The 16,460-nt window shown below is 45.5% G+C and overlaps 1 protein-coding gene across 1 annotated transcript in view; it reads right to left on the reverse strand.

Moving 5' to 3' along the window:
* LOC135561956 (sister chromatid cohesion protein PDS5 homolog A-like) overlaps positions 1–15,814 on the reverse strand; it is a 34,855-nt gene extending 19,041 nt beyond the window's left edge. The window contains exons 1-2 of the mRNA XM_065004486.1: positions 15,694–15,814; positions 11,943–12,023 (exon numbers count right to left, since the gene is read on the reverse strand). Coding sequence (XP_064860558.1) covers positions 11,943–12,023; positions 15,694–15,795 — 183 coding nt within the window. The 5' untranslated portion in view covers positions 15,796–15,814. The remainder of the gene's footprint in view (positions 1–11,942; positions 12,024–15,693) is intronic.
* Between the last annotated feature and the right edge of the window lie 646 nt (positions 15,815–16,460).

Consider the following 16,460-nt stretch of genomic DNA (forward strand, 5'->3'; position numbering starts at 1 on the left):
CTAGTCATACTATGTTGTCGTCTTAGGTCTCTCTTTATGTAGTGGTGTCTCTCTTTATGTAGTGTTGTCTCTCTTTATGTAGTGTTGTCTCTCTTTATGTAGTGTTGTCTCTAGTCATACTATGTTGTCGTCTTAGGTCTCTCTTTATGTAGTGTTGTCTCTCTTTATGTAGTGTTGTCTCTCTTTATGTAGTGTTGTCTCTCTAGTCATACTATGTTGTTGTCTTAGGTCTCTCTTTATGGAGTGTTGTCTCTCTAGTCATACTATGTTGTTGTCTTAGGTCTCTCTTTATGTAGTGTTGTCTCTTTATGTAGTGTTGTCTCTCTTTATGTAGTGTTGTCTCTCTAGTCATACTATGTTGTCGTCTTAGGTCTCTCTTTATGTAGTGTTGTCTCTCTTTATGTAGTGTTGTCTCTCTAGTCATACTATGTTGTTGTCTTAGGTCTCTCTTTATGGAGTGTTGTCTCTCTAGTCATACTATGTTGTTGTCTTAGGTCTCTCTTTATGTAGTGTTGTCTCTCTAGTCATACTATGTTGTTGTCTTAGGTCTCTCTTTATGTAGTGTTGTCTCTCTAGTCATACTATGTTGTTGTCTTAGGTCTCTCTTTATGGAGTGTTGTCTCTCTTGTCATACTATGTTGTTGTCTTAGGTCTCTCTTTATGTAGTGTTGTCTCTCTTGTCATACTATGTTGTTGTCTTAGGTCTCTCTTTATGGAGTGTTGTCTCTCTTTATGGAGTGTTGTCTCTCTTTATGGAGTGTTGTCTCTCTTTATGGAGTGTTGTCTCTCTTGTCGTGATGTGCATTTTGTCCTATATCTAAATTGTATTATTTTTAATCCCAGGCCCCCCTGTCCCCGGCAGGAGGCCTTTATCCTTTTGGTAGGCCGTCGTTGAAAATAAGAATTTGTTCTTAACTGACTTGCCTAGTTCTATAAAAGGTTAAATAAATAAAAACATTTAAAAAAAGACATCTCAGTGCTTGTGTCCATATCTTATACAACCACAACAACAAGATTCAAGGTCATTCAAATTTTTAAAAATCATATCAACATCTTCAAAGGAAACAGCTGTGTCTGTCTAGGTGGTGACTGTCCTAACCAGACAGGACAGAACCTGTCCTAACCAGACAGGACAGAACCTGGTGACTATCAGGAGTTTACCTGTCCTAACCAGACAGGACAGAACCTGGTGACTATCAGGACTCCTCCTGTCCTAACCAGACAGGACAGAACCTGGTGACTATCAGGACTCCACCTGTCCTAACCAGACAGGACCAGACAGGACAGAACCTGGTGACTATCAGGACTCCACCTGTCCTAACCAGACAGGACCAGACAGGACAGAACCTGGTGACTATCAGGAGTTTACCTGTCCTAACCAGACAGGACAGAACCTGGTGACTATCAGGACTCCACCTGTCCTAACCAGACAGGACTCCACCTGTCCTAACCAGACAGGACAGAACCTGGTGACTATCAGGAGTCCACCTGTCCTAACCAGAGAGGACAGAACCTGGCGACTATCAGAAGCCCACCTGTCCTAACCAGACAGGACAGAACCTGGCGACTATCAGGAGCCCACCTGTTCTAACCAGACAGGACAGAACCTGGTGACTATCAGGAGTATACCTGTCCTAACCCGACAGGACAGAACCTGGTGACTATCAGGAGTCTACCTGTCCTAACCAGACAGGACCAGACAGGACAGAACCTGTTCTAAACAGAGAGGACAGAACCTGGTGACTATCAGGAGTTTACCTGTCCTAACCAGCCAGGACAGAACCTGGTGACTATCAGGACTCCACCTGTCCTAACCAGACAGGACCAGACAGGACCAGACAGGACTCTACCTGTCCTAACCAGACAGGACAGAACCTGGTGACTATCAGGAGTCCACCTGTCCTAACCAGACAGGACAGAACCTGGCGACTTTCAGGAGTCCACCTGTCCTAACCAGACAGGACCTGGCGACTATCAGGAGCCCACCTGTCCTAACCAGACAGGACAGAACCTGGTGACTATCAGGAGTCCACCTGTCCTAACCAGACAGGACAGAACCTGGCGACTTTCAGGAGTCTCCTGTCCTAACCAGACAGGACCTGGCGACTATCAGGAGCCCACCTGTCCTAACCAGACAGGACAGAACCTGGTGACTATCAGGAGTCCACCTGTTCTAACGAGACAGGACAGAACCCGGTGACTATCAGGAGCTACCTGTCCTAACCAGACAGGTCCAGACAGGACAGAACCTGGCGACTATCAGGAGTCCAGCTGTCCTAACCAGACAGGTCCAGACATGACAGAACCTGGTGGCTATCAGGACTCCACCTGTTCTAACCAGACAGGACAGAACCTTGCGACTATCAGGAGTTTACCTGTCCTAACCAGACAGGACAGAACCTTGCGACTATCAGGAGTTTACCTGTCCTAACCAGACAGGACAGAACCTGGTGACTATCAGGAGTTTACCTGTCCTAACCAGACAGGACAGAACCTGGTGACTATCAGGAGTCTACCTGTCCTAACCAGACAGGACAGAACCTGGTGACTATCAGGAGTCTACCTGTCCTAACCAGACAGGACAGAACCTGGTGACTATCAGGAGGCCACCTGTCCTAACCAGACAGGACAGAACCTGGTGACTATCAGGAGGCCACCTGTCCTAACCAGACAGGACAGAACCTGGCGACTATCAGGACTCCACCTGTCCTAACCAGACAGGACAGAACCTTGTGACTATCAGGACCACCTGTTCTAACCAGACAGGACAGAACCTGGTGACTATCAGGAGGCCACCTGTCCTAACCAGACAGGTCAGGACTCCACCTGTTCTAACCAGACAGGACCAGACAGGACAGAACCTGTTCTAATCAGACAGGACAGAACCTGGTGACTATCAGGAGTATACCTGTCCTAACCAGACAGGACAGAACCTGGTGACTATAAGGAGTATACCTGTCCTAACCAGACAGGACCAGACAGGACAGAACCTGGCAACTATCAGGAGACCACCTGTCCTAACCAGACAGGACAGAACCTGACGACTATAAGGAGGTCACCTGTCCTAACCAGACGGGACAGAACCATTGACAAGGAGTGTCACCTGTCCTATACCTTGAACCAGACAGCTCCTGGATCAGATCAAAGAACCCCCTGTGACTGTCGATGGGTCCTATACCTGAGTTTGAACTCTAGCTGGGGGGTCGATGGACAGAACCTTGAGTTTGAACTCTAGCTGGGGATCATGGGTCCTATACCTGAGTTTAAACTCTAGCTGGGGGTCGATGGATCCTATACCTTGAGTTTAAACTCTAGCTGGGGTCGATGGATCCTATACCTTGAGTTTAAACTCTAGCTGGGGGGTCGATGGACAGAACCTGAGTTTGAACTCTAGCTGGGGGAGTCGATGGGTCCTAACCTTGACAGGACAAACCTAGCTGGGGAGTCGATGGGTCCTATACCTTGAGTTTGAACTCTAGCTGAACTCACAGGGGGGGTCGATGGGTCCTATACCTTGAGTTTGAACTCTAGCTGGGGGTCGATGGGTCCTATACCTGAGTTTGAACTCAGCAGGGGGGACGATGGATCCTATACCTGAGTTTGAACTCTAGCTGGGGGTCGACAGGACAGAACCTGAGTTTGAACTCTAGCTGGGGGGGTCGACCTGTCCTATACCTTGAGTTTGAACTCAGACAGGGCAGAACCGGACGTGAGCAGCAGAGGGTCGATGGAGAACAGCTCCTGGATCAGATCAAACACGTGTTCTGACAGATCACTGACTGAAGACTTGCCCATCACCAGCACCTGGTTAAAGAACAGGAGAGAAGAGGGAGAGAGGGGCAGGGGCACCTGTCCAGAGAGAGAGAGGGAGAGAGGCAGAGAGAGAGAGGCAGAGAGAGAGACTCCAGAGGCAGAGAGAGAGAGAGAGAGAGAGAGGGGCAGTGAGAGGGAGAGAGGCAGGGGAGAGAGGGAACCAGAAGAGGGAGAGAGAACCTGGTGACTAGAAGGAGAGACCTGTCCTAACCAGACAGGACAGAGACCTGGGAGAGATCAGGAGAGGGTCCTAACCAGACAGGAGAGAAGAGACTAGGGAGGGAGAGAGGTCCAGGAGAGGGAGGAGGTGGGCAGGAGAGAAGAGGTGGGCAGGGAGGGGAGAGAGAGGTGGGCTGGAGAAGAGAGGCAGGGGACAGAAGGTGGGCAGGGACAACCCCCTGGGAGAGGGAGAGAGGTGTCCAGGGAGAGAGAGGGGGCAGAACTCTAGCTGGGGGAGAGGGGGCAGGGGGAGAGGGAGGAGGGAGAGACCAGGGAGTTTGAACAGGGGAGAGGAGAGAGGGGTCGATGGGAGAGGGGGCTTGGGAGAAGGGAGAAGGAGAGGGTGGGCAGGAGAGAGAGAGAGGGGGCAGGGAGAGGGAGAGAGAACTAGAGAGGATGGGTCCAGGGAGAGGAGAGAGTTTGAGAAGAGGGGGCAGTCGAGGGGAGATACCTTGGAGAGGGAGAGGTCAGCAGGGGGAGGGTCGAGGTGGGCTAGGGAGTTTGAACAGGGAGAGGGCTGGGGGGGCAGGGAGAGATGGGTCCTAGACAGGAGAGAAGGGGGCAGGAGAGGGAGATGGGGGGCTAGGGAGAGGGGGCAGGAGAGGGGGCAGACAGGACCAGAGAGAACTCTAGAGGGGGAGGAGAGGGTCCTATAGAGGGGGAGAGAAAGGAGGAGCAGGGGGTGACTAGGAGGGAGAGAGGGGGCAGGAGGGGAGAGAGGGGGCACCTTGAGAGACTCTAGCTGGGGAGGGGGAGGGAGAGAGGGCAGGGAGGGAGGGGGCAGGGAGAACAGGGAGGGGAGAGGGGGCAGGAGAGAGGAGGAGGGGGCAGGAAGAGGGAGAGAGGGGGCAGGAGACCAGACAGGGAGAGAGGGAGAAGGGGGCTGGGGGAGAGGGAGGAGGGGGCAGGGAGAGAGGGAGAGAGGGGGCAGGGAGAGGGAGAGAGGGGGCAGGGAGAGGGAGAGAGGGGGCAGAGAGGGTCCACCAGGGGAGGGAGAGAGGGGGCAGGGAGAGACCAGGGACAGAGGGGAGAGGGAGAGAGGGGGCATCAGAGAGAGAGGGGCAGGGAGAGGGAGAGAGGGGGCAGGAGAGAGGAGAGAGGGGCAGAGAGAGGGAGAGGGGGCAGGGAGAGAGGAGAGAACAGGAGGGAAAGAGGCAGAGGGAGGAGGGGGCAGGGAGGAGGGGGCAGGAGAGGAGAGAGGGGGCAGTTCTAAAACAGACAGAGGGAGAAGGGAGAGGGAGAGAGGGGGCAGGAGAGGAGGAGGGGAGGGAGAGGGAGAGGGGGCAGGGAGAGAGACAGGGGGCAGGGAGAGGGATCAGAGGGGGCAGGGAGAGGGAGAGAGGGGGCAGGGAGAGGGGAGAGAGGGGGCAGGAGAGGGAGAGAGGGGGCAGGGAGAAGAGAGGGGGCAGGGAGGGAGGAGGGGGGAGGGAGAGAGGGGGAGAGAGTCCCTAACCAGAGAGGGGGCAGGAGAGAAGGAGGGAGAGGGAGAGAGGGGGCAGGGAGAGAGGGGGAGCAGGGAGAGAGAGGGAGAGAGGGGGCAGGGAGAGAGGGGGAGGGAGGAACAGAGAGAGAGAGAGAGGGGGCAGGGAGAGGAGAGAGGGGGCAGGGAGAGGAGAGAGGGGGCAGAGAGGGAGAGAGGGGGCAGGGGCAGGAGAGAGAGGGGGCAGGGAGAGAGAGAGGGGGGGCAGGGAGAGAGGAGCAGAGGGGGCAGGAGAGGAGAGAGGGGGCAGGAGAGGAGAGAGAGGGGGCAGGGAGAGGAGAGAGGGGGCAGGGAGAGGGGGGGACAGGGAGAGGGGGCAGGGAGAGGGGGACAGGGAGAGAGGGGACAGGGAGAGGGGACAGAGAGGGGGCAGGGAGAGAGAGAGAGGGGCAGGGAGAGGGGGAGGGAGAGAGGGGGCAGGAGAGGGGGAGGCAGGGGAGGGAGAGAGGGGGCAGGGAGAGGAGGCAGGGGGGCAGGGGAGGGAGGGGGCAGAGGGGGGGCAGGAGGAGGGAGGGGGCAGGGGAGGGAGAGAGGGGGGCAGGGAGAGGGAGAGAGGGGGCAGGGGGAGAGGGAGAGGGGAGAGGGGGCAGGGAGAGCAGGGAGAGAGAGGGGGCAGGGAGAGGGAGAGAGGGGGCAGGGGGAGGGGGAGGGAGGGGGCAGGGAGAGAGGGCAGGGGAGAGGGGAGGGGGCAGGGAGAGGGGGCAGGGGAGAGAGAGGGGCAGGGAGAGAGGGGGCAGGGAGGAGATCAGGGGGGCAGGGAGGAGGGGAGGGGGCAGGGGGGGGGGAGGGGGAGAGGAGGGGGCAGGGAGAGAGGGGGGGGGCAGGGAGAGGGAGGCAGAGAGGGGGCAGGGGGAGGGGAGGGGGGCAGGGGCAGAGAGGGGGGGGGGGAGGGAGAGGGGGCAGGGAGAGGGAGAGAGGGGCAGGGAGAGGGAGAGAGGGGGCAGGGAGAGAGGAGAGAGGGGGCAGGAGAGGGAGAGAGGGGGCAGAGAGAGAGAGAGGGGGGCAGAGGAGAGAGGGGGCAGTGAGAGAGGGGGCAGGAGAGAGGGGGCAGAGGAGAGAGGGGGACAGGGAGAGAGGGGCAGGGAGAGAGGGGAGGAGAGGGGGGGAGGGAGAGAGGGGGACAGGGAGAGGGACAGGGAGAGAGGGGACAGGAGGAGGGGACAGGGGCAGGGAGAGAGAGGGGGCAGGGAGAGGGGGCAGGGAGAGAGAGAGGGGGCAGGGAGAGGGCAGGGAGGGGGCAGGGAGAGGGGGCAGGGAGAGGGAGAGAGGGAGGCAGGGAGGGAGGAGAGGGGGCAGGGAGAGGGGGGCAGGGAGAGGAGGAGGGGGCAGGGAGAGGGGGCAGGGAGGGGAGAGAGGGGGCAGGGAGAGGGAGAGAGGGGGCAGGGAGAGGGAGAGAGGGGGGGAGAGGGGGCAGGGGAGGGAGAGAGGGGGAGAGGAGAGAGGGGACAGGGAGAGGGGGCAGGGGAGAGGGAGAGAGGGGGCAGGGAGAGGGAGAGAGGGGGCAGGGAGGGAGGCAGAGAGAGGGGGCAGGGAGGGGGGAGGAGGGGGCAGGGGGGGAGAGGGAGGGAGAGGGGGCAGGGGGAGAGGGAGAGGGAGAGAGGGGGCAGGGAGAGAGGGGGCAGGGGAGGGCAGGAGAGAGGGGGAGGGACAGGGAGAGGGGGACAGGGAGAGGGGGCAGGAGAGAGGGGGCAGGGAGGGGGCAGGAGAGGGAGAGGGGGCAGGGAGAGGGAGAGAGGGGGCAGGAGAGGGAGAGAGGGGACAGGGAGGGGGCAGGGAGAGAGAGAGGGGGACAGGGAGAGGGGGGCAGGGAGGGGAGGAGGGGGACAGGGAGAGAGGGGGCAGGGAGAGGGAGAGGGGGCAGGGAGAGGGAGAGAGGGGGCAGGGACAGGAGAGAGGGGGCAGGGAGAGGGAGAGAGGGGGCAGGGAGAGGGAGAGAGGGGGCAGGGGAGGGAGAGGGAGAGGAGGAGGGGAGCAGGGGGAGAGGGAGAGAGGGGGCAGGGGAGAGAGAGGGGACAGGGAGAGGGAGAGAGGGGGGGGAGAGGGAGAGAGGGGGAGGAGAGGGAGAGAGGGGAGGGGGACAGGGAGGAGGGGGACAGGGAGGGAGAGATGTTAGTTGGTCTGAACGATAGATAGTGTGTATATATCATATATATAGTACACACAATATAGATGTACTAAAACACATCAATATATAGTATACATATATATAGTGTATAGTATATATAGTGTATATATGTATATATAGTGTATAGTATAGGTATATATATATATATAGTGTATAGTATATGTATATATATGTATATATAGTGTATAGTATAGGTATATATGTATATATAGTGTATAGTATATGTATATATGTATATATAGTGTATAGTATAGGTATATATATATATATAGTGTATAGTATAGGTATATATATATATATAGTGTATAGTATAGGTATATATATATATAGTGTATAGTACAGGTATATATAGTGTATAGTACAGGTATATATGTATATATAGTGTATAGTATAGGTATATATGTATATATAGTGTATAGTATAGTGTATATATGTATATATAGTGTATAGTATAGTATATATATATGTATATATAGTGTATAGTATAGGTATATATGTATATATAGTGTATAGTATAGGTATATATGTATATATAGTGTATAGTATAGGTATATATGTATATATAGTGTATAGTATAGGTATATATATATATAGTGTATAGTATAGGTATATATATATATAGTATAGTATATATATGTATATATAGTGTATAGTATAGGTATATATGTATATATAGTGTATAGTATAGGTATATATGTATATATAGTGTATAGTATAGGTATATATATATATATAGTGTATAGTATAGGTATATATATATATATAGTGTATAGTACAGGTATATATATGTATATATATAGTGTATAGTATAGTATATATGTATATATAGTGTATATATAGTGTATAGTATAGGTATATATATATATATAGTGTATAGTATAGGTATATATGTATATATAGTGTATAGTATATATATATATATATATAGTGTATAGTATAGGTATATATGTATATATAGTGTATAGTATATGTATATATAGTGTATAGTATAGGTATATATATATAGTGTATAGTATAGGTATATATGTATATATAGTGTATAGTATAGGTATATATGTATATATAGTGTATAGTATATGTATATATAGTGTATAGTATAGGTATATATGTATATATAGTGTATAGTATAGGTATATATATGTATATATAGTGTATAGTATAGTATATATATATATATATAGTGTATAGTATATAGTGTATATATATATATAGTGTATAGTATAGGTATATATGTATATATAGTGTATAGTATAGGTATATATAGTGTATAGTATAGGTATATATGTATATATAGTGTATAGTATAGGTATATATGTATATATAGTGTATAGTATAGGTATATATGTATATATAGTGTATAGTATAGGTATATATGTATATATAGTGTATAGTATAGGTATATATGTATATATAGTGTATAGTATAGGTATATATGTATATATAGTGTATAGTATAGGTATATATGTATATATAGTGTATAGTATAGGTATATATGTATATATAGTGTATAGTATAGGTATATATGTATATATAGTGTATATGTATAGTGTATAGTATATATATAGTATATATAGTGTATAGTATAGGTATATATGTATATATAGTGTATAGTATAGGTATATATGTATATATAGTGTATAGTATAGGTATATATGTATATATAGTGTATAGTATAGGTATATATATATATAGTGTATAGTATAGGTATATATAGTGTATAGTATAGGTATAGTGTATAGTATATATATATAGTGTATAGTATAGGTATATATAGTGTATAGTATAGGTATATATAGTGTATAGTATAGGTATATATATGTATATATATATATAGTGTATAGTATAGGTATATATGTATATATAGTGTATAGTATAGGTATATATGTATATATAGTGTATAGTATAGGTATATATATATATGTATATATAGTATGTATATATAGTGTATAGTATAGGTATATATGTATATATAGTGTATAGTATAGGTATATATGTATATATAGTGTATAGTATAGGTATATATGTATATATAGTATGTATAGTGTATAGGTATATATATATATAGTGTATAGTATAGGTATATATGTATATATAGTGTATAGTATAGGTATATATGTATATATAGTGTATAGTATAGGTATATATGTATATATAGTGTATAGTATAGGTATATATATATATAGTGTATAGTATAGGTATATATGTATATATAGTGTATAGTATAGGTATATATAGTGTATAGTATAGGTATATATGTATATATAGTGTATAGTATAGGTATATATGTATATATAGTGTATAGTATAGGTATATATAGTGTATAGTACAGGTATATATGTATATATAGTGTATAGTATAGGTATATATGTATATATAGTGTATAGTATAGGTATATATGTATATATAGGTATATATGTATATATAGTGTATAGTATAGTATATAGTATATATATATGTATATATAGTGTATAGTATAGGTATATATGTATATATAGTGTATAGTATAGGTATATATGTATATATAGTGTATAGTATAGGTATATATGTATATATAGTGTATAGTAGGTATAGTATAGGTATATATAGTATATAGTATATATAGTGTATAGTATAGATATATATAGTGTATAGTACAGGTATATATGTATATATAGTGTATAGTATAGGTATATATGTATATATAGTGTATAGTATAGGTATATATGTATATATAGTGTATAGTATAGGTATATATGTATATATAGTGTATAGTACAGGTATAGTGTATAGTATATATAGTGTATAGTATAGGTATATATGTATATATAGTGTATAGTATAGGTATATATATGTATATATAGTGTATAGTACAGGTATATATGTATATATAGTGTATAGTATAGGTATATATGTATATATAGTGTATAGTATGTATATATAGTGTATAGTATAGGTATATATGTATATATAGTGTATAGTATAGGTATATATGTATATATAGTGTATAGTATAGGTATATATAGTGTATAGTATAGGTATATATGTATATATAGTGTATAGTATAGGTATATAGTATAGTGTATAGTATATATATAGTGTATAGTATAGGTATATATGTATATATAGTGTATAGTATAGGTATATATGTATATATAGTGTATAGTATAGGTATATATGTATATATAGTGTATAGTATAGGTATATATGTATATATAGTGTATAGTATAGGTATATATGTATATATAGTGTATAGTATAGGTATATATGTATATATAGTGTATAGTATATGTATATATATAGTGTATAGTATAGGTATATATGTATATATAGTGTATAGGTATATATGTATATATAGTGTATAGTATAGGTATATATATATATATATAGTGTATAGTATAGGTATATATGTATATATAGTGTATAGTATAGGTATATGTATATATAGTGTATAGTATAGGTATATATATATATATAGTGTATAGTATAGGTATATATATATATATAGTGTATAGTATAGGTATATATATGTATATATAGTGTATAGTATAGGTATATATGTATATATAGTGTATAGTATAGGTATATATGTATATATAGTGTATAGTATAGGTATATATGTATATATAGTGTATAGTATAGGTATATATGTATATATAGTGTATAGTATAGGTATATATGTATATATAGTGTATAGTATAGGTATATATATATATAGTGTATAGTATAGGTATATATGTATATATAGTGTATAGTATAGGTATATGTATATATAGTGTATAGTATAGGTATATATATATATATAGTGTATAGTACAGGTATATATGTATATATAGTGTATAGTACATGTATATATAGTGTATAGTATAGGTATGTATATATAGTGTATAGTATAGGTATATATGTATATATAGTGTATAGTACATGTATATATAGTGTATAGTATATGTATATATGTATATATAGTGTATAGTATAGGTATATATGTATATATAGTGTATAGTATATGTATATATAGTGTATAGTATAGGTATATATGTATATGTATGTATTAGTTTACAGTACTAACGTTTGTGTATAGTATAGGTATATATATATATATATAGTGTAGAGTATAGGTATATATATAGTGTATAGTATAGGTATATATATGATATAGTGTATAGTATGGTGTGTTATATAGTGTATAGTATAGGTATATATGTATATATAGTGTATAGTATAGGTATATGTGATATAGTGTATCAGGTATATATGTATATATAGTGTATAGTATAGTATAGGTATATAGTGTATAGTATAGGTATGTTATTAGTTTACAGTACTAACGTTTGCGATACATGTTTCTATGGTCTGAACGGTCCTCTTCAGCAGAGTCTTGGCCAAGTCGTACGCCTGCTTATTCAGGTTCTGGACAGGAGGAGAGAGGATCAAGCAGGTATCAGGTTGATGCGTTACCTTGTGAGCAGGTATCAGGTTGATGAGTTACCTTGTGAGCAGGTATCAGGTTGATCAGTGTGTTACCTTGTGAGCAGGTATCAGGTTGATGTGTTACCTTGTGAGCAGGTATCAGGTTGATGTGTTACCTTGTGAGCAGGTATCAGGTTGATCAGTATGTTACCTTGTGAGCAGGTATCAGGTTGATCAGTATGTTACCTTGTGAGCAGGTATCAGGTTGATCAGTGTGTTACCTTGTGAGCAGGTATCAGGTTGATCAGTGTGTTACCTTGTGAGCAGGTATCAGGTTGATCAGTGTGTTACCTTGTGAGCAGGTATCAGGTTGATCAGTGTGTTACCTTGTGAGCAGGTATCAGGTTGATGTGTTACCTTGTGAGCAGGTATCAGGTTGATCAGTGTGTTACCTTGTGAGCAGGTATCAGGTTGATCAGTGTGTTACCTTGTGAGCAGGTATCAGGTTGATGTGTTACCTTGTGAGCAGGTATCAGGTTGATCAGTGTGTTACCTTGTGAGCAGGTATCAGGTTGATCAGTGTGTTACCTTGTGAGCAGGTATCAGGTTGATGCAGTATGTTACCTTGTGAGCAGGTATCAGGTTGATCAGTGTGTTACCTTGTGAGCAGGTATCAGGTTGATCAGTATGTTACCTTGTGAGCAGGTATCAGGTTGATCAGTGTGTTACCTTGTGAGCAGATATCAGGTTGATCAGTGTGTTACCTTGTGAGCAGGTATCAGGTTGATCAGTGTGTTACCTTGTGAGCAGGTATCAGGTTGATCAGTGTGTTACCTTGTGAGCAGGTATCAGGTTGATCAGTGTGTTACCTTGTGAGCAGGTATCAGGTTGATCAGTGTGTTACCTTGTGAGCAGGTATCAGGTTGATCAGTGTGTTACCTTGTGAGCAGGTATCAGGTTGATGCGTTACCTTGTGAGCAGGTATCAGGTTGATCAGTGTGTTACCTTGTGAGCAGGTATCAGGTTGATCAGTGTGTTACCTTGTGAGCAGGTATCAGGTTGATCAGTGTGTTACCTTGTGAACAGGTATCAGGTTGATGCGTTACCTTGTGAGCAGGTATCAGGTTGATCAGTGTGTTACCTTGTGAGCAGGTATCAGGTTGATCAGTGTGTTACCTTGTGAGCAGGTATCAGGTTGATGCGTTACCTTGTGAGCAGGTATCAGGTTGATCAGTGTGTTACCTTGTGAGCAGGTATCAGGTTGATCAGCTACCCGGATAAAGCACTAAATAAACTTCAGTTAGTGCTGAATACGGCTGCTAGAATCCTGACTAGAACCAAAAAATTTGATCATATTACTCCAGTGCTAGCCTCTCTACACTGGCTTCCTGTCAAAGCAAGGGCTGATTTCAAGGTTTTACTGCTAACCTACAAAGCATTACATGGGCTTGCTCCTACCTATCTCTCTGATTTGGTCCTGCCGTACATAGACACGTATGACGGTCACAAGACGCAGGCCTCCTAATTGTCCCTAGAATTTCTAAGCAAACAGCTGGAGGCAGGGCTTTCTCCTATAGAGCTCCATTTTTATGGAACGGTCTGCCTACCCATGTCAGAGACGCAAACTCGGTCTCAACCTTTAAGTCTTTACTGAAGACTCATCTCTTCAGTGGGTCATATGATTGAGTGTAGTCTGGCCCAGGAGTGGGAAGGTGAACGGAAAGGCTCTGGAGCAACGAACCGCCCTTGCTGTCTCTGCCTGGCCGATTCCCCTCTTTCCACTGGGATTCTCTGCCTTACCCTGTTACGGGGCTGAGTCACTGGCTTACTGGGGCTCTCTCATGCCGTCCCTGGGGGGGGGTGCGTCACCTGGGTGGGTTGATTCACTGTTGTGGTCGGCCTGTCTGGGTTGGCGCCCCCCTTGGGTTGTGCCAGACGGAGATCTTTGTGGGCAAGCCTTGTCTCAGGATGGTAAGTTGGTGGTTGAAGATATCCCTCTAGTGGTGTGGGGGCTGTGCTTTGGCAAAGTGGGTGGGGTTATATCCTTCCTGTTTGGCCCTGTCCGGGGTTTCCTCGGATGGGGCCACAGTGTCTCCTGACCCCTCCTGTCTCAGCCTCCAGTATTTATGCTGCATTAGTTTATGAGAGGGGCTAGGGTCAGTTTGTTATATCTGGAGTACTTCTCCAGGTGTCCTGTGTGAATCTAAGTGTGGACTAATTCTCTCCTTCTCTCTTTCTTTCTCTCTCGGAGGACCTGAGCCCTAGGACCATGTCCCAGGACTACCTGACATGATGACTCCTTGCTGTCCCCAGTCCACCTGGCCATGCTGCTGCTCCAGTTTCAACTGTTCTGCTCTTACTATTATTCAACCATGCTGGTCATTTATGAACATTTGAACATCTTGGCCACGTTCTGTTATAATCTCCACCCGGCACAGCCAGAAGAGGACTGGCCACCCCACATATGCTCTCTCTAATTCTCTCTTTCTTTCTCTCTCTCTCGGAGGACCTGAGCCCTAGGAGTGCCCCAGGACTACCTGACATGATGACTCCTTGCTGTCCCCAGTCCACCTGACTGTGCTGCTGCTCCAGTTTCAACTGTTCTGCCTTATTATTATTCGACCATGCTGGTCATTTATGAACATTTGAACATCTTGGTCATGTTCTGTTATAATCTCTACCCGGCACAGCCAGAAGGGGACTGGCCACACCACATAGCCTGGTTCCTCTCTAGGTTTCTTCCTAGGTTTTGGCCTTTCTAGGGAGTTTTTCCTAGCCACCGTGCTTTTACACCTGCATTGTTTGCTGTTTGGGGTTTTAGGCTGGGTTTCTGTACAGCACTTTGAGATATCAGCTGATGTACGAAGGGCTATATAAATAAATTTGATTTGATTTGATTTGATCAGTGTGTTACCTTGTGAGCAGGTATCAGGTTGATCAGTGTGTTACCTTGTGAGCAGGTATCAGGTTGATCAGTGTGTTACCTAGTGAACAGGTATCAGGTTGATCAGTATGTTACCTTGTGAGCAGGTATCAGGTTGAGAGAGTTACCAGTGAGCAGGTATCAGACAGATCGTTACCTTGTGAGCAGGATCAGGTTGATCAGTGTGTTACCTTGTGAGCAGGTATCAGGTTGATCAGAGACCAGTGAGCAGGTATCAGGTTGAGCAGAGTTACCTTGTGAGCAGGTATCAGGTTGATCAGTGTGTTACCTTGAGAGAGCAGGTATCAGGTTGATCAGTATGTTACCTTGTGAGCAGGTATCAGGTTGATCAGAGTGTTAGAGTGAGCAGGTATCAGGTTGAGACAGTATGTTACCAGTGAGCAGGTATCAGGTTGATCAGTGAGTTACCTTGTGAGCAGGTATCAGGTTGATCAGTGTGTTACCTTGTGAGCAGGTATCAGGTTGATCAGTGTGTTACCTTGTGAGCAGGTATCAGGTTGATGTGTTACCTTGTGAGCAGGTATCAGGTTGATGTGTTACCTTGTGAGCAGGTATCAGGTTGATGTGTTACCTTGTGAGCAGGTATCAGGTTGATGTGTTACCTTGTGAGCAGGTATCAGGTTGATGAGTTACCTTGTGAGCAGGTATCAGGTTGATGTGTTACCTTGTGAGCAGGTATCAGGTTGATGTGTTACCTTGTGAGCAGGTATCAGGTTGATGAGTTACCTTGTGAGCAGGTATCAGGTTGATCAGGATGGTGTCCAGTAGTTCCTGTGTGAGACAGTCTCCCTCCATTATTATAGAACTCATCAGATCCAACATGTGCATCTGGACCTTCTGATTGTGACTGTTACAGGGGGAGAGAGAGAGAGGACAGTTAGAGAGTGGGGGGAGAGAGGGAGGGGGAGAAGGACAGAGAGAAGGAGACAGGGAGAGAGGGAGACAGAGAGAGGACACAGAGAGAGACAGAGAGAGACAGGAGAGAGAGAGGGGGGGAGAGGTTAGAGAGGGGACAGAGGTTAGAGAGGGGGAGAGGACAGAGACAGAGAGACAGAGAGAGACAGAGAGAGAGAGAGAGGTTAGAGAGAGGGGGAGAGAGGTTAGAGAGACAGAGAGAGGTTAGAGAGAGGGGGAGAGAGGTTAGAGAGGAGAGAGAGAGGTTAGAGAGAGAGAGAGACACAGAGAGAGGGAGAGAGGTTAGAGAGAGGGAGAGAGACACAGAGAGAGGGAGGAGAGAGAGGAGAGAGAGGTTAGAGAGAGAGGGAGAGAGAGAGACAGAGAAAGAGAGACAGAGAAAGGGAGACAGAGAGAGAGAGGGGGAGGTTAGACAGAGGGGGAGAGAGGTTAGAGAGGGAGACACAGACAGAGAAAGAGAGACAGAGAGGAGAGAGAAAGAGAGAGGTTAGAGAGAGAGAGAGAGAGAGAGAGAGACAGAGAGGTTAGAGAGAGGGGGACAGAGGACAGAGAGGTTAGAGAGAGGGAGAGAGAGTTAG

This window comes from Oncorhynchus nerka, linkage group LG18 (assembly GCF_034236695.1).
Source record: "Oncorhynchus nerka isolate Pitt River linkage group LG18, Oner_Uvic_2.0, whole genome shotgun sequence".
Lineage (NCBI taxonomy): Eukaryota > Metazoa > Chordata > Actinopteri > Salmoniformes > Salmonidae > Oncorhynchus > Oncorhynchus nerka.